General features: G+C 45.2%; 2 protein-coding genes across 2 annotated transcripts in view; one reads left to right on the top strand and one right to left on the bottom strand.

Annotated features, from left to right (window-relative positions):
* Positions 1-7,327: 7,327 nt before the first annotated feature.
* LOC311211715 (glutathione S-transferase omega-1-like) lies at positions 7,328-15,604 on the bottom strand. Its single transcript, XM_084290634.1, has 6 exons — positions 15,471-15,604; positions 15,268-15,376; positions 13,482-13,704; positions 12,278-12,379; positions 10,112-10,218; positions 7,328-7,863 (listed from the first exon to the last, which is right to left on the bottom strand). Exons 1-6 carry the CDS (start codon positions 15,502-15,504, stop codon positions 7,710-7,712), a joined length of 729 nt encoding a protein of 242 aa, XP_084146760.1. The 5' UTR covers positions 15,505-15,604; the 3' UTR covers positions 7,328-7,709.
* A 2,831-nt stretch (positions 15,605-18,435) lies between these two features.
* CFAP43 (cilia and flagella associated protein 43) overlaps positions 18,436-21,744 on the top strand; it is a gene marked incomplete at both ends in the record, with an annotated part of 43,738 nt that continues 40,429 nt past the window's right edge. Inside the window, 2 exons of the mRNA XM_084290214.1 lie at positions 18,436-18,509; positions 20,864-21,117. Of these exons, the coding sequence (XP_084146340.1) occupies positions 18,436-18,509; positions 20,864-21,117 (328 nt within the window). The remainder of the gene's footprint in view (positions 18,510-20,863; positions 21,118-21,744) is intronic.

Here is a 21,744-nt window from a genome sequence, read left to right as displayed (position 1 = left end):
TTACTGGGTTCTGGCTTTTTGGTTTATTTGTTTGCTTTCCTTATCTCCAGGCAGCAAGTCTGAGAACCAGCAAAGAGAGAAACGACTGCTGCAGGTTTTGCTTTTATTAAAGAGGAAACTCCTCAAAATTACTCCGTAATGAGCCCAATGTCAGGAGTTTGGTACCAGGAGTAAACGATCACCCTCCAAATGGGAGTGCAGCTCTCCCAGCATGGTTTTACTGAGTGCAGGATGGCCCCAAATTAGGAGGAGGGATGCAGGAGGTGCACACACAGCAGAGGTTGGCAGTGCAATCTCTGCAGCTGCTTACATGTGTCTTCTTATCCCTTCCATGCCAGGTAGAAGCTAGCTGGTTGACTCCTTACAGGGCTTCCTCGATCCTTCTGAAGACTGCTGCTTTGATGGGGTTTACTCTTGGGAACTGCAGCCAGCAAACCATCTTTTTTTCTGATGGCATTCCTCTTCGTCAATCCCGTCTATCCCATGCAGCAGACAGAAGACTGAACCTCATATCACTACTAGGGACAGGGTCTGGCACACGGCTCCTTATCCAGTCTGCTGCTAAACTCCCCAAAGACACGGCCTCTCCTGCCTTATCCTTGTACGAACCATTTCACCACCTCCTTGATGTCTGCTCACGTCTGTCCCTGCACCACTGAGGGACATTTTCTGCACCGTTTCCACTCCTGGTTCCCCAGTGGTGGGGACAGGGAGCTCTTTGCTCTAATTGCTTTCCCCTTGGCTTTTACCATCGCAGCTGCAGGGTGCTTAAGTAATAAGTCTGAGCAGAAAACAAGGGGCAGGAATCAAAATGGGAGAGAAGAGGCTGGTAGCTACTGCCATTAGGACAGTCTTGGCTCATCTGTGCTTGGGAGACTGCCAGGGCTGGCAGAGCATCAGGACAGGACTAATTGCTAACGCTAACGAGCTGTAAGCCCCTGGCTTTCATCAGCATAACCAAGCAAGCCTTCCCTAGTGGGAAAGAGTGCAGGAGCACTCGCAGGGGACACAACGAACAGGTAGCGACAGGCAGAGGCGCAGGGAGGGTGGCTGAACACTGGAGGCTACGTTGGAAGCTGCGGCAGTTGTTTGCAAACCCAAGCAATTTGCTGTTTCTTCCTGCTCAGGTTGACGGTCTGCATGGGCTGCCTGCAGGCAGGTCGTACCAGAGCAGTTGTGGTCTGAGCTGCTTCTAAATGTGTTCCTAGCCCAACCGGAGAGAAATGAAAAATTCTCTGCTGCTTCCTGTCAGGCATCTAAATTTAGCCTGTCCAAAGAACAGAAACAAATTTGTGACCCCCGTCTCTCAGGAAATGACACACAGGGTTGAAAAATAACTTTGTTATAAGGTCGAGCAGGGGGAGGATGAGAAGAAAAGGCTGTTTAACAGAATAATCTAACTTCTCTCTTAAAATGGCAGAGCAAAGCTGCGTAACACCAGTCCTACAGTCATGTACACAGGCCTAAACTTGCCTTTACACACCTCAGTGCACTGCTGCTTAGGCTCAAAGGGAACCTACACTGATAAGTGCGTCGAATCTTTTGTTCTTCATTTTCTCTATTTGTGTGCACATTTGCTTTTAAACCCAGACTCACCCCAACGTGTTCCCATGGGGTTTAGCTGAACCCAAGCCGGAGCCGAGCCAAGGTATTTATGGATTTGCCTTCCCTGAAAGCAAATTGCTCGGCATAATTTGCCTACATGCATGCCATGTGCTCCTTTCACCCCGAGCACCTTTTACAAGATTTGGTCTGTGCGTTCAGGCTAGGAGCAAACCCACTGTTGCCTGTCCAGGGGCTGAAGCGTTGATCAGCTGTGCCTCAGGACACGGGACTCCTTTATAAGCCATCACTGCTGTGGCTGAGAGCTGCCATGTGAAGAACATCACGCTCTGGCATTTTCTCTCCTCTTTTCTCCCTGGCTTGTCTCTCCTGTGATAAATCTGCCCACCAGGTACTGCCCCTCTCAGTAAAAGGCCACACTCACATCTCATTAGACAGGTTTGTAAGGCAAGGCAGCTTCATCAGCTGTCTGCTGCTAAAAATGTTCTAAGATTTCTTAGTGCCCCCATGTTTAGTGCTGCCCTGATTGACACCTTGCTGGGCATCCATGAGAAGCAGCTTGACACGGGTAACAAATGCACATCCCTGGTAATGCCTACGGGAGATCCTAAGGAAAGGTAAACTGCCCGTCCCAGCCCCCTTTTGGTGCTGCTCTTGTTATTTGCTAACCAGAATTACCCAGCTGAACTCCCAGTGCCTTCTGCTGCTTTCCAGCCACTCCCTCCGCCCTCAACTTGTGGTTTTAATACTTTATTACAGGTTTTCTCAAAGCCATGGAATTAATGGTGGTGATAACACCCACTGATCTGCGACATAGCCTCAGGAACTATTCACCTTTAGGAAATGCCTCGGTCTAAGTTATTATTGCTGTTCAGGAGCTGAACATCTTCTAAGGGGAGCTGCTGGAAGTTCACTCCTCACTTTGTGCCAACCACAAACCAAACCTTATCTATCATCCAAGCAGCAGGATTTGGTGTTTATTCACCGTACTTTTTTAATGCCAAGCCTTTGCAACATTTTCTCAGTGGTGAAGAAATAAGAATTCACCTTTAACAGCTTAGCTGCTGGTCACTGAGGGGTTAGTTCTTCTCATAGGATTTTATGTCATAAATCGCTTTATTTATTACCTGTCTTTTTTTTTTTTAGGATTTTTTTTTTTTCTGGGGGGTAATATGTTAGTTCAGAAGTATAACTGTAATACGAAGAGCTACCTTGGCAGTGAACTGCAATGGGGAATAACATCAAAACCCTCCAAACTCAGCTCTTCCTTGATTCATGATGCTGTACTCAAACTGCTGCTTTTATAGCAGGACACTGTTGAATTTGTATAGATTTTCTCATGCAGCTTTATTTATAATAAAGAAAGTCTTGTACAAAATCTAAAGAAGCATAGTCTGTTTTATTTCTAGCTTCCCAAGAAAGGTTTCTGAGGCAGCAGAAGGTTGGAGCTGGAATATGCCTGGTGCAATCCTAGCACATTAAGCCTGATAACAAGACTCCCAGGTAGAAGTTGTTCCAGAGTAAGATGTAATGTGAACAAGGAAGCCATGAATATTGGTGGTAGACGCTGACCTTACTGGTTGAACCGAAAAGCTCCTGAATTTCCAGCTCAGCTAGAGGAATCCTCTTTACCAGTCAGTTTGCAGAGGTGCTGCCTTTACTAAGGCACCGAGTTTCTAACTAACTATGAATCTGGCTGAAACTAGAGCATGGCCAAAGAAAAAATGATCAGCGATTTCCGTCTTGAAGGTGGGTGTCACAGCTTTACTCGTCTGCTCTGAGGCAGAAATGTAGAAGATGCAGAGGTGAAACATTTAAATACGGCCCTTGCTGTTTAAGCATTTAGGAGCTTGTGAAAATGTCAAATTGACACTGGTTTTAAAAATTGTGCACAGAATAAAGATTAAAACCCCAATGGGCCAGCAGGCAGAGTGAAGCAGAACTGGTACCGGCCTGCCTCATCCCCAGCGCCATCAAGGCAGAAACCCATTACCTTGCTCCTGCCCTTCAGTACTGCCTAGTCCTGTGCTAGGAACCAGACAGCACAGAGGGATTTCCCCAGTCCTCATGATGGCACTTTGTTTGCTAAAGCTTTCCAGGTCTCCTCCCTGCCAGCTCGCACCAGGCAGGGCCGGGCAGGACAGGGCAGCCCCGGGATGGTTCTTGTGCCTGTGAGCACAAGTGATGCACGGCAGCTCTGCCTGGCTGCCACCACACAGGCGCTCCCATGGGCAGAGGTTCTGCACTGTCAGCACCGTGCTCCTGATGGAGCAGCTCACCTCCAGGGCTGTGGGTGGGTTATTTTATCACCTCCGTGACACAAAGCTCCTGTAGGCAAAGCTAGAGAAAAGCAAGGCTTGTCCACACACAGGTTTCTACCCACGCTGTCTCCTGCCAGAGCCACACCTGACTCAGCTCTGAAGGTGAAAAGTTTGACCCAGAGCATGGACACACAAGCACAACGCAGCCAAGGTCCATAAAGTGTACAAAAAGGAACCGAGAGGCACCTCCTGGGTTTGAAGGCATGGGCTATATAATCTGAGTTGCCTTCCCACAAGGAGAACGGGTTGACTAATCTTCCTGCTTTAGCTACTGTGAGCGGAGATAACCTCTACTTCCAAGCTTAAACAGACATGGAAAAAGGCTGTGATGAGTGTAGAGGAAAAACCTGCCACACTCCAACTTGGGGATTGGCCCAGCGCGTGTTCCCGTTGAGAGCTGCCTTCTGATAACGAAGTGGCAGGAGAAAATGCACAAAGGCATCCTTTGGGAAAAGAGAAACATAGAAAGCTGCATGAAGAACAGCGTTAAGCCATAATCTCTCACTGCTGGTTTCCATTGGTTCTTCAGGTGGTCTCAAGTAGGTAACTTTTTAATCCTTTATTCCCAGCTTCCTACGCCTTTGCTGCGTGACCACGTAGGTGACTCACGCACACGGCTTGCAGTTTACAGGAAACCGTCTCCTCCCTATGTAGCTTGAGGCTGTTTGGTGCCCCCTTCTCAGCTCCATTTCCCCTCAAGAGAAGGCTTTTTCCACCAGCTTTGCCAAGACTGGTGCTTCTAAGGCACAAACCTGTGGCACGTGCTGCCTCAGACCACGTCCTGGGCTCAGATGGCTGTGATCAGCACAGAAAAGGTTCCGTACATCAGCCCCTTACTGCAAGCTGCATTAAGCATCCTCCTAGACTCAAAATAGAGCATTACTGCACACTGCTAAACAACGCGCACATTCCACCCCAGACACAGCTGAACCTCACTGCTGCATTTTATCATCTTGGCAAATCAGCAAAGTTTGCTCTAGGAGGGAAAAATCCTAACAACATCACATGGCATTTATGATTTACTCAGCTAAATAACAAAAAAACTGCCTCTGTTGGCTTTAGACAGGCATGTAGAAGTGACTGCTTCCACTATATTACAAAAATTGGGGATAGTTTAGTAAAGTGACACCTGTTGTCATGAGCACAAAGAGACTGCATTTTCATCAACACTTCCCAAGAGAAACAAACGTCCAAGGAACAGAGTGGTGAAATAATCAGGCTACTAACAGAGAAAGGAGAGAGAGAGGGTAAGAAACAGCCAGTTCTCAAATCTTAACACCACAGAGGAATGTTACAGATGCCACGACAGTGGAAAACTGGGGAGAGCTGGCCCAGGAGACACACCAGTGTGCCAACACATGCTTAACACATTCCCTCACACACAGCCAGGCACTCCTGATGAGCATGACAGACAGCTCTCACATGAAGCATGGCAAGAAGTTGAGATTTACTTTTCTCTTCCTTTTTCTGTCCTTCTTTGCCTGGTCCTGAACTTTTTTTTTTTTTAAAAAACTAGTGCTGTACACATTTGGTGGCACAACAATGGGGAATGACAAAAAAATCACCATGGTTTTGGAAAAGAAAAGCATCAACAACCACCTTCAAAGGCAAACCGTGGAGCAGAAGGTGAGCACATACATCCCATTCCATACAGTCTGATCCACAGAAGATTTTAAGGGGAGATCTGATTAAAGGGCAGAGCTACTAATCCGCTTGATCCTTGTTTATTGACTTCATCTTCTTCCTCTGTTCACCAGAACTGGGAGTATGCATTTTCTTCTTGGCCTCTTTGAACTAATATGTTGTATCCTTTACACCCATCCACAGGGAAGGGAGAGAGCCCGTCCACTCCACATTAACTTCTCCTTTCCTTTTAAGGCTGAGCCCAAGTGTTGCATATTCATTACCACATCAAAAACACTTTGCCTGAGGTCTGTCTTGGTGTGCTGTAATGGGTTCAGGACCCCAGCTGTCTGCCCGAGGATTTAGAGCACTGATATTTAATAGTAAATTATACAGCAGAATATTTCATTTTACCCTTTCTTGCTGAAGCAGCATATTTATAATGGTACACTCCAGAGCCACTAAACAAAGATGGGGAGAGCACAACTTTTCTGTTCACACAGTACAGTCTCCTGGTTACTGTGGTCTGGACTCTGCCACTTGAATTTTTGGATGCCAGTCTCTGTTCTTAACCCATTGCTGGATCTTCCTTAAGTCACATCTCCCACTATCTCCCAGTAATACAGCGGAGCAAACTGCAATGTATTCCCAGCATGCTTATGGAAGCCAATTTCCAGCCCACTTTACTAACAGCTTTAACAACCAGAGCAACTAATAAAACCAAAACGCTCTACAGTTAGTCATTCTCAGAATTTTGCTGCTGACATCTCACTAACACCATTTCAAGGCTTGTGGCACAAGTTCAAACCCTTCTTTCATGTACTGAAGCAGCCTAGATCTGAGTTCTGACACCTTGCAGCTGTAAGATTCCTCTGGGTTCTCTAATCACAATCTAGTAATCATACACGACATCAGATCTGAACTGCAAAACTTTTAAAAGAACATCAGCATTCTGGAAGGAAACAGCAGAGTAATTAGTTTTTCTCTAAGTAGTGCCAGATGTGTTTAAAAGTCACAAACATGAGTGCAAAACCTGCATAGTTTGAATTAAAACTAGTAAGAGCATAAACAATCCCCTCCAATAGCTGCAAGCTCACAGATTGCCAGGCTCCGTAAGCTGGTAGGAAGCATGTTTATCAGAGGAGCTCCTGCTAACTCATTTTATTCACCAAATCCATCATTCCTGCTTGAAGTTGAAGCTACACAAGCATGCACCTCCTCAGAGTTCCTGCGTTGGGGCAGTAGATGCTGAAACAGAGGAAAGTTCTATTTTTCTCCAGAAAAGCTCCAAGGCACTTAGAGCCTCAGCTTCCATGAAAACCGTGAATCACCACCTTCTGCTGTGCTACCTTCCCTCACTGCAATGAGAGAAATAGCAAGGAACAGTTCCATTCATCTCATAACTGCCTCAGCACCACTGGAACAGCAGCCCTGTCCTTGAACCTGAGTAAACTGCTCTGCTTTATTCTTAATGCATGTGTATTTCCTTGAATTCTGGCCAGATTGGGTCGTTAGTGGCCTTTAGAGAAAGACACGGACAGCTGAGCTACATCAGAGTGGGTCATAGTTCTTTTAGTCACTTATGTTGGTGGGGGAAGAGTGAAAGATTTCTTTCCTCTGACTAGTTTTTATTCAAATAATTTTGTCTCCACGCTCAAAGTGCTTTTTCTGCTCTATTAGAACCTAAGACAGTTTCAAAAGGCGCCCAAGTGCAAAGCTATTTCCACATTATTGTGTATCTTTGACAGTGCCTCACTCCCCTCCATGCAACCAGTCCAGTGACTAAGAGATGCCTATGAAGAAGAAAAAAATAACCGTGCTTAAAGAAAACATCTTTTGCTTTTATTTTCAAGACATCAGTATTACAATTTTTAAAGCCAGTAGTAGGTCAGTTTGGGGACTGACCGACAGCAATGCTTGCAGAGAGGCCTGAGATGACAGATGGTCACCCCGAGTAAAGGCACCACTTTCCTTGATGCAATCAATACCCACAGTCAGCAATGACATCCTGCCTCCTGCCTAAAGCCAGCGCATCCTCTCCTGAATAGGAAGGAGGAGAGTTCACAGCCATCTCGATCTTTTCAGCACAGATTGATCCCCCCATTAGTAAAGAGAAGAGCCCGCACCACATTACACCAGATCCTCAGAGCACACACTGAAAAGAAGCACAGACACTTCAGCAGGCACGTGCCCAGTGACACCTCAGAGCCCATAATCGCACGCCTCCGGGCTGTTCTTCAGATAGAGCTGGAGGAAGTTTTTGAATGTCTGCGTGTCAGTCATCGTAGCCTGGACAGCAGGGTCCTGCTTCACGGCCTCCATCCAGCGCTGGAGCTTTGGAGCATGGCTCAAGGAGCTACGGGAAAAGGAAAGAGTCTGAATAACGCCAGCGGGACATCAGGAGGGCATCAAGGAAGCTAAACAGCTTTAGAGGTTCTGTTTAACTGCTTGTTTTGCTTTATCCCTCCCAGTGTACCATTTGGCTCAGAGTGGGTGACATTAATACATATCAAATGGTAGGAGAGAGACTGGCATCTGGAAAGTAAGAGTTCTTACAGAGGGTGTGCACTCTGCAGAGCTGAGCTAAAGAAACAAACAAAGAGCACTTATTGTGCAAGACATCAGCATGTTTCTGCTTGCGTTATTCCTGCTACAAAAGAGACTTTACTCATTTCTCATCTGCTCCGAGTTGAAAGTAGAGGCTTGTGCACCACTGCCTCCCTCTGGAACACTTTGTTAGTAGTGATTCTTCAACAGATTGTGTGCAGCGGTTGAGTCCTTCTCCACAGCTCACAAATCCCTTCTGTCACAAACCAAGGTAAGCTTCTACTAGCCTGCAACCCAGCAGCTCAAAATGCAGACCGTCTACTGAGGAAACTGAGGATTTGACGAGGAAACTGAGCATTCAACTAACTAACAAAATCCACAGATCCACTCTCACACACCCTTGAGAAAAACTGTGTGGCAAATTGAAAGTTTAACAGCATCCACAGTTCTTTTCCTTCTCTTCTGGCACACTACCTAGCGTACTTCGCATTCCAGTTTCCAAATCCCAAGGTTAGTTAAAGTATAACTTGTGTAGATAGCTCCCAACCTTTACCCAGGAAGCATCTTTTCTTAACATACAGTGGCTGAGCTCTTCAATCACTCAAGTACCTCGATATTTCTAGGCCCACAGTTCTGTATTGTTCATAATATTTTCCCTTCCCATCAAGGGCCACGCAGAAGACAAAGCACGTCAGAGGTCCATCGGTGAAGTCCTCATCTTACAGTGCCAGAAGTTTCAATTCATGCTGGATTCCCTGCATCTTCCTCATTCTTCACGAATACTTTAGGCAACAGGGTGCCTCTAACTGTACCACACTCCTTGTCCTAGTTTGGGCTGGGATAGAGTTAATTTTCTTCCTAGTAGCTGGTATGGTGCTGTGTTTTGGATTGAGGATGACAATAACGTTGATAACACACCAATGTTTTACTGTAAACACTGCTCAGCAACAACTAAGTCAAAGACTTTGTAACTTCTCATTACCACCCTGCCAGCGAGGAGGCTGGGGGTGCGCCAGGAGCTGGGAGGGGACACAGCCAGGGCAGCTGGCCCAGACTGGCCAAAGGGATGCCCCGTACCTTATGGCATCATGCTCAGCAATAAAACTGGGGGGAGCTGGCCAGGGGGGCTGCTGCTGCTCAGGGAGTGGCTGCACACTGGTCAGCAGGTGGTTAGCAATTGTATTGTATGTTCCTTGTTACTTTTTTGCTGTTATTTCTTTTTTTTTTTTTCCTCCCCCTTCTCTCATTAAACAGTTCTGATCTCAGCCCATGAATTCTTGCACTTTTCATTTTTCTCTGCCATCCCACTGTAAGAGGGGATGAGTGAGCAAACAGCTGTGTGGTGTTTAGCTGTCTGCCAGGTTAAACCACAGCATTCATCTTCTCATTTTATCACCCACATCCTCATACAAGCTGACTCTTCAGCCCTGTGCTAAACCAGCTATAAATCAGTTCTCCTTTGACACCATTTCCTTATGTTAACCCAATACCATGGTAACTGGAGCTGTTTAAGGATGTACCAGATCAAGACATTTATGTATAAAAAAATCCATTACAATGGGAACAGATGACCTACAGCAAGGCAAGACATGATTTACCTACCTCAAAACAAGATGAGCCTCCTTTATCAGCCCAGAACTTCCAAAGAGGATCAGAAGATTTGATCCCAAGCTTGAGGTTTTAGACCAAGAAATTTGAACCTAGGTGTCCATACCTCTACCCACCTCCCCCCCTTCAAATAAGGGCCATTTTCATCTACGATGTAGGAACAGAAAGAAAATCCTGCATTTTGATCACTACTTCTGGATCTGACAAAAATTATTTGTTAGGAAAACAAATCTGACAAAAGGCCTGTTTAAAACCTTTTGTTTTAGTTTTACAGAAGATTCCTTAGCAACTCCCCTCTGGTTTAAGATGCTTTCCCCACCCCAAAACTGTAACAATGCACTCACTCTCTTCAGCAGCCCCTAAAAGTGGCCCACTGCTGCAGCATGTATGTAAAGAATATTTATGCTGAGGCATTTCAGAGCATGCTAAAAGCCAGGCAAAGTACTCACTCCGTCAGCTCGAATGCTTCTAGGCGTTCAAACCAGGGCCAGATCATGTAGTCAATCATGGAGACTGAGTCCCCACCGTAAAACATAGTGTTGCGTTTGGCCAGAATCTGTGAGGGGCGAGAGAGGACAATTACCCTCAGAAGCAAAATTAGCACATCGGGACCCTACAGTAACAAAAAGCCCAGCTCATAGTGGAATGCAGGCATACTGAAGGAATCAGATGGGAAATAACGCAGATACAGCACACTTCTCCTATGCATGCAGTATCTGGGGAGTCAGAGCTGGTCAGTAACACAGTTGTGATACCAAGTTTTAACTGTTTCATACACTGTCAGTCCAGCTCTTCTCCAGTGCTTGTTCAAAAATTGCCAATTATCATTAATCACTAGTGATCTGCAACTTGTGTGCAAACAAAAAGGAATTCAGCTCTTAGAATCTATCAGTTACTGATTTGTTATCTGTAAAAAAAGGAATAATGGCAGAGACTAGTCAAACAATGCACACGCACTTCTAGAGTAATGAAGTCAACCAAATGTAATGTTGTTTTGGCAAAGACTCTGTTCCCACAACACTTGAGTGCAGTTGGTGCCAGGACAGCATTTCTGACATTACACGTGGAACTGGATTTGATTCCAGGTGCAAAGGAACAGGAAGTATGACGTTTACATACACCAGAAAGACACCCACAGCTCAGCACAAAAAGCAGAGCCACAAGGAATGCATGAGCCCTTGCAGGAAGTTCTTGAAATATGTCAGAAGCCTAAGTGTAACAAACATCAAGCTCAGTATGCTTTAACAAACTTCCAGATCCTGGTCTCTTCTTTTAGGAGTTTGGTCCCCCTTCTTCCAGGCACTTTGGCATTTTTAAGATGGAACTCCAATGGATCTTACAGTGGGTCCCTCAGCCCCCATGATCTAATGAGCTTTAGAGCAGTCTTTTAACATCTCATGCTGTTTGAATTACCAGAAGTCTGGTAGAAAATAACCTGACAGTTATGTTATCTGTAGGTTCCACAGTCCCAGTGACAGGAACACAGCTCCCTCTATTGGACAGCAGCAAACTAAATACAGCAATGTTTGCAAACATTTCCCTCTTGGATTTGTCTTCCAACAGGCTGAGTGACGCTTGCATGGCTTTGTCCCTTCTTCCCATCCTTAGCCAACCTTTTGCTGCAAAATCCTTCAGAGTATAGTAAAATAGAGACACTGAAAGAGCAGCAAGTATTTCACGGCATTAATAAAGCAGGAAGAAGGTTAATTTTGCCTTAAGGCTGAATAGATTTGTATTTCAGGGAAGTGAAATACTTGAGCTCTTGGGGGAAGCTAAGTGTATCAGCAGCAGCAGCACTCTAGCAGCAGCCTAATCAGATGAGACTACCCTGAAAACAGTTTTAAGTTCAGCAATTCAGTGGGCAAGGAAACAGAAAGCACAGGACTGTTAGGAGAATTAGGGAAGTACCAGAAAGCTATTGGAAGCTTCACACAGGAAGCAAAACACGCTGTGGGAGGATTGCTTCTTACCTAAGCTACACACGCATTAGTTGCGGCTGCTAAAAACACAGAAGGAATGGGTTTGTGATGCAGAAAAGTCTGACAGTTGTTCAGGCTAGCCAAGAACCACTGCTGACACTGAAGCAGGATTGTGAAGCTCCTCATACAGCAAAGTCACCTGGCACTTCTGGAGCTCTGCTGCAGTTGCCTACACGGCTGAAGCAGAACACAGCCCATGGCTGGATTTCTGCAAGGGACAGATTACACTCTGCTCCCTCAGCCCACTTTTCCCCTGCCACCAGAAGATAGCAGGCAGAAAAAGGATGAACTCTTAGCAGCCAGAACTCCTCAGCCTTTGCTGCTATAACATGCTGCAAGGCCTCCTTACATTTAAGGAGGAACAAAGACGTAAGTGGTCAGCTACAACTCAGAAATCTCCCCATATCCAACAAAGATTTCATCATACAGATGAGTATCAGTTTAGCTACTTGGAATTTGCCGTAATGGTGCTGTTATGCATCCTAGGCTGGGGGGAGTAAATTGAAAGACTGTTCATTGCTATAGCTACCAACCGAACGAGAAGAGATCTAGCTCCAAATACCAAAGCATGGGGAGAGGGATGTAAGGGGAAACTACGTAACTGCCAACCTGCTCACTACTGTGAAACGTTCTTACCTCTTCAAGTTTGCCTAACTTTTCAGTAATCTCCGCTTTCTGAGCTGTGGTATCCTGTCCATCTTTGACAGCCATAGCATACTTGAAAAATAGAGGTGTTATCTGTATAAAGGAAAGGAGAAAGTTTTTAGTATCACTATTACAATAATACAAACAAGTCATTCAGAGCTTAGGACATCAAGTTAGATGTTAAGATGTTTTTAAACAGCTAAAGTCCATTAACAAAAATCTTTTATACTTCACAAAAGGTAAAGGCTTAAAGGAAGACAAAATAAAATACTAATGGATTTTAGTCCTGTAGTGACAGAACAAGAGGAGCGTGTTTCTAGCTTGCATGTACTATCAACAAAGTGTCAAGGTACGAAGCAATAGTCTTTTCCCAGGTACACACTCTTGAAAACCAAATGCACTTTACTTATTAACAGTTAAGGTACTTTTATGAAAAGAGATATGCAGGCTTCTAGAGACCTGTACATTTTTAATACAGTAATTGCCAGATAAGTTAGTATACAGCACAGAAAGTTGCCCAGAAATTAAGCTTAACTATATTTTTAGAAGTTCATATACAAGCATTTTTCTAAGATCTTTGTCATTCACACAACCAACATTCACAGCACAATTCATTTCTCGCAAGATGGTTCCCTGTAACTCCTTTACAACAGCCCTTTCTGAATAGAAATAGTGGGAAACAGATTCTTCCCCTGCCCTTTTATCCCCCTTTCTTTGTCCACATCTTTTCTTCTTTACATCTTGCATTCCTTCCTCTTCTCTACTGCTTTATATCCAAGACTTCTTTCACTTCCTAGATCCTCCAAAGCACATGCTTGCACTATCTACATTTAGGGTACAGAGAAGTTATCTGCAGCCAGCCACAGAGCCCGCCTCCACCCCATACTGAGAGCCAAAACCAGGGTGCTTATACAGGTCCCATGTCTATGGCCACCTGCAAGCTCTTGGCCTTGGTTGTAGGCTCTCTCAGTCAGGCACTTGTCACATTCCACAGTCATACAGTGTCCTACAGCAATGCTCAGATTAAAATACAGTAACTGTCACTGCCTATGTCTCAGGTTAAATTTAAATGCCGTTTATTTGGCTTTCCTATACACAAGACCCCCCAAGAGATAAAAGCAGCATTAGTAATACAGCTGGAGATTTGGAAGCTCTAGTGAAGTAAGGAACACCCCCTACCCTGATCACACAGTACCTTTGAGAAGTGTTCCAGGACCATCTTCTGGAAGGCTCGCTCATACGGGTCTGAAGGCATCAGCTTCTTCCCTGGAAATGCTTCATCCAAATAGTCGCAAGTGATCGGGGACTCATAGATAAGCTGGCCTTTGCAGGTCTCCAGAATAGGAACCACCCCAAAGGGGTTCTTCTCAAATAACCAGTCAGGTTTGTTCTTTAGATTGATGTTAATTACTTCATAGCTAGAAGAGTAAAGGAAACAAAATCCAAGCATGTTCAGCCCCACTGCAGTTGACTCCATACCATGGTGAAATGCAGTCATTAAACCTCAACAGCTACAGTCCTTGAGAGGCTGAATGCTCATTCTCCTGCTCTCCCTGGTCTTCCCTGGGATCCTCTCCAGGACTAACCATTTGACACTCAGAACTGCTGCCAGGGAGCACTTCCCTTCACCAGAGAAAACCAGAACTGACTTACAGTGATGTGTTTATTAAGTTAATAAGACACACAAACCTTCTGTGAGCACAGAGCAGCAGGCCTTCCAGTCATGCTAAAAACAAAGGTCAAGCTTGGCATACAGCACACTTACCACATGTAAGTTCAGGAACATTCTGAGAAGGAAACACTTAATTGCATTTAAGCCACACTGCAATTAAGAGCTGCCCCAGAACTTTAATCTGACTTTGCACAGAAGTGCAAGTCTTCCCTGCCTGTGATAAGCCTTCTTCTACCTTACATAGAATAGATATGCAGGGCAAAGGCAAAATAAATATTGATTAAAAAAAAAAAAAATAGACAAATTTCCTGTATGTTTGTTGTTAACGAAGCATAAGTTACACTCATGCATGACCCCAGAAAACCCATACAAGGCTTGCTAAACACTGCTGAACCTTCAAAACAATCAAAAGTTACCAGAAGGTGGCTACTAGATTTTTTTTTTTTTTAAGCAATAAAAACCCTCCAAATCACTACACTAAAACACACCTCTCAGCCCCCCATATCAGTCCAAAGACACTAAATAAAGACAGAATTAGACTGACCTGCACATTTTAATGCATCTACTTTTATTTTGGGGGAGGGTGAGAGACACAGACACCACCAACACACACCGCCCTGGCATCAGAGGAGAACTGGGGGCTTAACACTTGCTTTGCTCCCAGCCCAGTGCTGATTATCAAACTTGGGACAGGCTTGGGACTTGCTGGGAAGCAGCAGGTGAAGAACCCCGTTACGCTGAAGCTGTGAGCTGAGGGAAGCATTACTCAGCATTTGGAAACGTGTAAATGACTTGGCTGTCTTGAAATAAGAAACACCATAACTTCTGGCTTCTATAAACTTATTACAACACAAGAATACTTTATAAGATGGTACTCATTCTTTGTTAAAGATGTCATTCACTTACTCCCACGTTTCACTAAGTGGCAGTATAAAGTTACACTGAAGACTCGCATCTCCTTGAGTTTTTGCTGCACCTTACACTAAAAATAAACAAACACAGGCCGAGGCTCTCTTTGCACTTACTCAGAACAGGACTAAGTGCTATTACTGCAAACTTTTAGGAAAAAAAGCAACACAACTTCTGCATTTGTTTGCTTGTTTTCCTTCGGCTTTACTTCATGCCGACCTCCCACACAGCGTTAAGTACCCCCCACTCCAGCACAGCCTCCCCCTCCCCACCAAACCCACACACGCACCAAAAAACGCTTGTTTTATCACAAAACCACCCCCATTTTCCCTCAGTTCCCGCGGGGATGTTCAGCCAGGAGCTCTTTAGGACACCCAGGTAGGACGGGGGGGAGCCTCACCTGATGCCCTTGGCTCGGAGGACGAGGCGAGTCCGCTGGGCGAAGGGGCAGAAGCGCATGCTGTACAGCCGGATCAGCCCCTCGGGCACCGCTCCGGGGGCCGTGCTACCTGAGGAGGAGAGGAGAAAAGCAGCCCCACCGTCACACCACCCCTCGGTCCCCCTCCGGTGCTCGTAGCCCCAGCCCCCGAGCCCGCCGCTTACCCTTGCCCAGGCTCCGCGAATGTTCGCCCGCCATGCTGAGCGCCTCACGGAGTACCAAAGGCTGCCTCCTGGGGCGGTCCCTGCCTCAGTTCGCTGCCTTCGTCCCCTTTTTATAGCGACTGAGCGCCGCTTTGTAACCTCCGGCCGCCAATCGCTCGTGGAAATGAAAAATCGAAGGGAAATGCGGCGGTGGGAAGGGCAAGGGTGTTGCAGGCAGCCCTCACACCCTCCTCCTCCTCCTTCTCCTCCTCCTCTACCTCAGAGGCCTCCTGCAGCTGCGCTGCCCTTCGCACCAAATCCCAGACCACCTGGGAAATAATGATTTATATAATAATAATAATTTCCACCCTGCCTTCAAGTCAGAGCTCTAAGTTGTGTGGAAGCCGTGTGCTTGTGGGCACATGTCCCAGCCACAGACATCTCTGCCAAACCTGTCAGTGCTAATAGAGATCTGGAGCTTTCTGAGAGCCACCAGGGGATCCATGCTTATACAACAGGGAAAGTTTTGCCTGCTGTTGACTTTTAGTTTGGTTTTGTTACTGTAGCTAGGGCTCAGGCATCCTGTCACAAAGACCAGTATTTTTCTGGGGAGATCCTTCCTGCTGGCAAACACTGAGATGGCCACCAGTAAAGTCACCACAAACCTGACACCATAACGCACTCAAACACAACATGAATTTTTGTCAAGTCATTAATGACATAATCAAACAGCAATAAGCAACTTAACAGTAAAAGGGAGTGGTAATTCGTTGCATAAGCCTGCCATGCCCTGGGCAAACAGAACCCATATGTAAGACATCCTTTCCAACAAGATAATTCCTCCCACCCTTAGAACTGTGCCAGAGGACATTCCTTGTTTTGCTGACAGCCTCCTGTTAGGACAGTTTCAGCAATATTTGGGTCTAAAATAAATTTATTTTGAGACAGGCACACGCAAATCCAAGGTACAGTTGTAACATTACAGACCTGGGTGCTGTAAGAGCCTCTTGGGGACACAACAGAGGCAGTGCCTGAGAACAGCAAAATCTCACCACAGGGGAAAATATTCCTCATTGTGTTTCGGTTTTGTGCAGCATGGATCACAGAGAATAGTGACAAGAGACAGGGCAGATGCTCCTGTAGCAGCCAGTAATGCTGCCAGTGAGTAGCACTGTCTGGGAGCTGCACACTGCTACAGCACACAGATAAAGACTACAGTGAGAAACTGTGAGCAACACCCTTGTGAGGATGAAAACAGGGCATTACAGCTAATTCTGCTTTTAAAGTACTTGGGGATGTGAGATATGTTCATCTGATTCGTGTCAGTATGGAACAGTGCTAGGGCCGCATGGTACGATGAATGTGACCTTCTGTCTTACATACCCTTGTATAACCACAAGTCGAAGAAAAACAGAATGGTTACTGTATATAGTTCTTGTACCTTGCAAAGGAATGTTTTAACAATTCGCGTCAATAGAGAGCAGTTCTGTCTGTCTCTGGGTCCTGCACTGGCAATTTAATTCTTCCACAGACGTAGTTTCTTCCCTTTCCTCCCAGTGTCCCAGTCTCCCCCTCATTATAGTCAATTTATCAAATCTTCAGAAATATTCCTAAAATCCATAAGCCTATTTGCTTCTGTTATTCCAAACTCTTATTCCTAACAGTTACAGCCTTTTTGCCTTCTTTGTGGTTGATTTAGCACTGCTATAGATGTGACCGGCTGTCCCTGTGAATGGCCTGTGAGGAATGTTTTAACAACTCGTGAAGCATCAATAGAGAGCTATTTGTATTTGTATGTTATTTCTTTGAAGTCTCTGATGTCTGGGGGTTTCAGAACAACTGCTAACAACTAGTAACTGTTATGGCTTCTGAATGGGACACTGTGCAAGCCCCTGATATCTGGCCAGGTGGCCAGGAGATTAAGAAGAAAAAAGAAGCTGAGGCACGGCTAGAAGACAAAACTTGCAGGGAACGCTGTGTAAGCTTTTGACATGCTGCCAAGGAGTACAAAGGGGAAGGACAAGAAAAAAACCTGAGAGGAAGACTAGGAGCCTTCAGCATGAAAGACCCCCAGAGGGACCACTGGAGACTGATGCGCATGCTCCAGTAGGACGGTTTGGATCACGGAAGCTAATTATAATAACCCGTTTTTTTTTTTTTTTTTTTTTTTTTTTAGAAGTAGTAATGAATATGTTATCAGCCTAGGAGCAAAAAAATCAGCTATTTGTTGTAACTGGTATGCGTCTAGGTGGAGCGGAGACTCCCGACGCACCCAGCACTGTTTGCTTACCTCTATTCTTTTAATACATTGTAAACTTTGATTATAATCCTATTTTGGGACTGAGCAATTTATAACAGGGATTCTTACAGTGCTAGTACCAAAAGCCATGAATGTGCAAATCCTGGAAATCGTTAAGGTTGGAAGAGACCTCCAAAATATCTGGTCCAACCATCCCCTACTGCTAACGCCACCAACTAACTCATGTCCCTAAGCACCACGTCCAACCTTTCCCTTTCCAGGGGTGGTGCCTCCACCACCTCCCTGGACAACCCATCCCAACGCTGCCCCCCCCCCCCCCCCCCCCCCCCCCCCCCAAAAAAAAAGCAGGACCGCAGCCATACACCCCCCCCCCCTCCATATGGGACCATATCTCTCCAGCTGCCTCTGAGGCTTCACCCCCAGAACTGCCTGGGCTGCAGGGCCTCCAGAACAGAGGAACAAGGTGACAGAGCACAGGCAGGGCCGTGCCACCAAGGGAAATCCCAAACACCGCTGAAACAGAAGGGAAACCCCCCCCAAAAACCCCCGGGCAGTCCCCACGCTGCTCCCCTAACACCAACAGGCAGCCCGCAGCCTGCTGGCCCTTTAAATACCGAGCGCCAATACATTGGCCCAATCAGCCGCCTGCTTACATCCTGCGGGCAGCCCGCCTCAGCCAATCGCAGCGCCCCTTCTGGTCGCTAGGAGACGGCGTCCCGGGGCGGCATGGCGGCGGGCGAGGAGCAGGCCCCGGGGGGCGGCCGCTGCCCCTCGCCTCAGGAGGCGGCGCTGGACGTGAGGTGGGGGCGGCCGGGCCGGCCTCTCACAGCACTCTCGGCTCTTTAAATCCAATGTTCCTTCCGTGTAATGGGAGAAATGCTTAAGCTTTATAATCCAATGCAAGTGTTTGAGTTGTTTCATCGACCCCCGTGGTGTGTAAGGGGCAGCTCCCCAGCTAGGGGTGCGCAGCTCTTTAGTGGGCAGAAATCTACTTACAATTTTATTGACTTATTAAAAGGAGGATCAAGCAGCGACCAGAGCATATATATAAAAAAAAAAAGGCACCGTCTGAAGCATTCATTGCAACGTGAAGCAGGTCCCTTGTGCAAACTGCTTTTACGTGGCAGAGCCGTGACCCAGTTTATTTTTGCTTTGGGAAAAAAAATAATAATAAAAAATAAATAAATAAATGAAAGCATTATGCAATGCAACAGGGAAAAAAAAAAAAAAAAAGTGACCTTTTAAGTGTAGAAGCACAGCCCGTTTCCATAAAACAGAAGCATTTAAAGTTTGCCTTTCTTTTATGCATTCTAGATCACTGTCAGCAGTACAGGTATGTATATCAACATTAGAAGGAAGTGACAATGTTATTTTGCAGTGGGAAGGGGGAATACTATGTTCTGTGTCTTCAGAAAACACAGAACCTTGACAAAACTAAGTTACATATAAAGCCCTGTTTTGAATGAACTATAGCGAGCATTTTTCAGTGACAAGGTACATTTTGAATGCTCAGTAATTCCGAGTACTTTGTTCCACCTACATTTCACCAGCCAGCAACGTTTCTCACTGAAGTGCTTCTGACACTCCGTGTTTATAGGGGGCTGGAGACAAAGCATGGAGAATGTGTGGGGGAACCACGGCTAGTTCTGTGACCCATCAGTCATAGCTGATGTCAGATCAGTCTGGATCCTTTTCCTCATAAACCTTTATCGATTGCATAAGGATAAATTGTGCAGTCAGCCCATTCATTTATCCCTGCATACATATTTTCTAGAATCTGTTTGCAGGATTCAAAGAAACAAAAGTTGAAACTATTTAATTTCCGCGGACTCAGATCGAGCGCTGGAGGAAAGCATTGAGGTGGTCCTGTGACCCTGTTCATAAAGTCTGCTTGTGTGCCAAGGCAGGTCATACGGTTAGTGTTCATGTGAAAGGGCTGGAAGAGCACTCCTCAGCTGACATGTCTGGGCTCTGTTCCCACAACAGTCAGTATATTTGCAACAACACATGCTAACTCCTCTCTGGCTGTGCTTATTCCTCTGGTGTGTAGCAGAAGAGGCTGAGTAAAAACTGCTGAGAAAGGATGACAGAAGTTATTGCTGGGCATAACTACCTTAAGACTAATCATTAAAGAATGTCCCTAATTACGGCAGCCCTGAGGCTATAATATAATTTACTAGAGTACAGAAGATCAGCAGCTGAACTGCTCTTAAGACTGAGTTATGTTCATGGAAGAAGTATAACAATGCTGCTTGCAATCGCAGAGGGCAAAAATCTCTTCCCACCACTGCTATGTGGGAGAGGATAAAAGACAGAAAGGGCTTGAACAGAAACTAGAAGGAGCAGTGCTGATGGTAGTGTTGGACACAGGGTGCTGGTACGCTGCCAAAATGGTGTTGCCACAGTTCTGCCAGGCTCAGCTGTGGCTCAGACAGCTTCACTTAGTGGTTAATGCAAGTCCCCTTGATAAGGAGGTGCTGATGTTGATCCATGCCCTTTCTGAAAGATAAAAAACCACTTGCAGGTGGTTAGGGTTTTGCTGGTATGTTGCAAGTTCTAAAGGTGACTCAGCTTCAGTAATTTATTTCAGTCCCTGAAGTTTTACTGTGTTAAAGTATTGGTGTCTTTAAAGCAGAACAGTCCCTTTAGTTAAGTTTATACAAACTGTGCCTGTTTGTTTTTTTTTCTTTTTCTTTTTTTAGTTTACAGCAACGAGATGAACTATGAAAGTTTAAAAGAGGTTAAGCAAACATAACCGAGTCCCTAGTATGGATCGTGCTTGTGTAATTATTTCAGAATTAAGGTGTACTCTTTTACTATGACCTATGAGTATCAAAACAAAGCCTGTGAACTGGCTAACTTTATTGTTAATGAAAAGTAGAAGAAATATAAGCATCTTCAAGTTCTTGTGTCAGTCCTTTGTGCTCCATCATTGTAAGATTACCCCTGTGTTTTTGGAAACATGCATCTAGCGATGCATGGTATTAGAGGCTGAAATTCTTGTGGTTTTGCAAGTTTGGTTTGAGGATGAATCTAACAAATCCGAAGCATCAGACCAGCATGCCTTTTAAGCTGTTACATTCCATTTTTTGCAGTATTTTGAAAAACATGTGTCTGTGAGTAACGTTTTAACACAGAGTTGTTCTTTCTTAAGTTGGGTTCAGGGATTCTCGAAAAAGAACTTGGGCTTTATCAACAATCAGACCGTCTGCTACCCTTGTGGCAATTACATCCTCTTCCTGGACATTAAAACAAAGAAGACGACAGTGCTGCAGTGTCCGACCGGCCAGGTGGGAGCCTTCGCAGTGAACGCCAACAGCAAAGTGCTGGCCTTTTCAGATCGGAAGCTGACTCCCCTCATATATGTCTACAGCTTTCCAGAACTGAATAAACTGACAGAATTAAAAGGTACCGGTGTGGTAACGTTCCCTGTTACCATTTCATTAAAACAAAGCCAGTTTCTAAAGGGTGTTTGTTTTGGTTTTTTTTGAAACTCTTGAGAAACACTGTGACAGGAAACTTTCTAATGCCAAGAATCGCATAAAGTATCATAAAGAACTTTTCACTGCACTACTTTCAGTGAGACTCAAGCTGGAGAGGAACAGGACAATAGAAGATTTAACTGTTAGAAAGGGAAAACAAATGGAATGAAATGGAATTCATTACAGGAAAATATAGTCTGAATAACAAAGCAAGATCATATTGCAGGAGGCTTCCAAGCAGACTGCTGAGATGGTCTCACACTGAGACATCTGAGATGTGAGAGGAATTATGGCTCTTTTAGTTCAAGTTTAGAGGCTGTGATCTAATATGTACATGTATTTCCCCTGTTCCATAATATTTCTCTTCTTAGTTAAGTTGTTTACCCTATCCATGTTTCAGTTTCTTTCCCCTTTAAATGAGGATCATAGCAGTTCCTTACCTCTTGTACATGATTGAAATTGACTACAAAGGATTGCAGGGCACTTGGGGAAAAAAACACTACGAATTTGAGATATTAGTGAAACAAATTATTTAAAAAAAAAAATCCAAACA

Source organism: Netta rufina (assembly GCF_964035555.1).
Source record: "Netta rufina genome assembly, chromosome: 7".
NCBI lineage: Eukaryota > Metazoa > Chordata > Aves > Anseriformes > Anatidae > Netta > Netta rufina.
Note: the sequence above shows the minus strand (reverse complement) of the source record. Positions and strands in the feature narration are given on the sequence as shown.

Excerpts from the sequence above, each read along its gene's own strand:
- LOC311211715 (XM_084290634.1), bottom strand. The coding sequence starts at position 15,504 with ATGGCGGGCGAACATTCGCGGAGCCTGGGCAAGG. Across the intron at positions 10,219-12,277 it reads AGTTAGGCAAACTTGAAGAG|ATTCTGGCCAAACGCAACAC; the intron begins GTAAGAACGTTT and ends CGCCCCTCACAG. Across the intron at positions 7,864-10,111 it reads GAAGCATTCGAGCTGACGGA|CTCCTTGAGCCATGCTCCAA; the intron begins GTGAGTACTTTG and ends CTTTTCCCGTAG.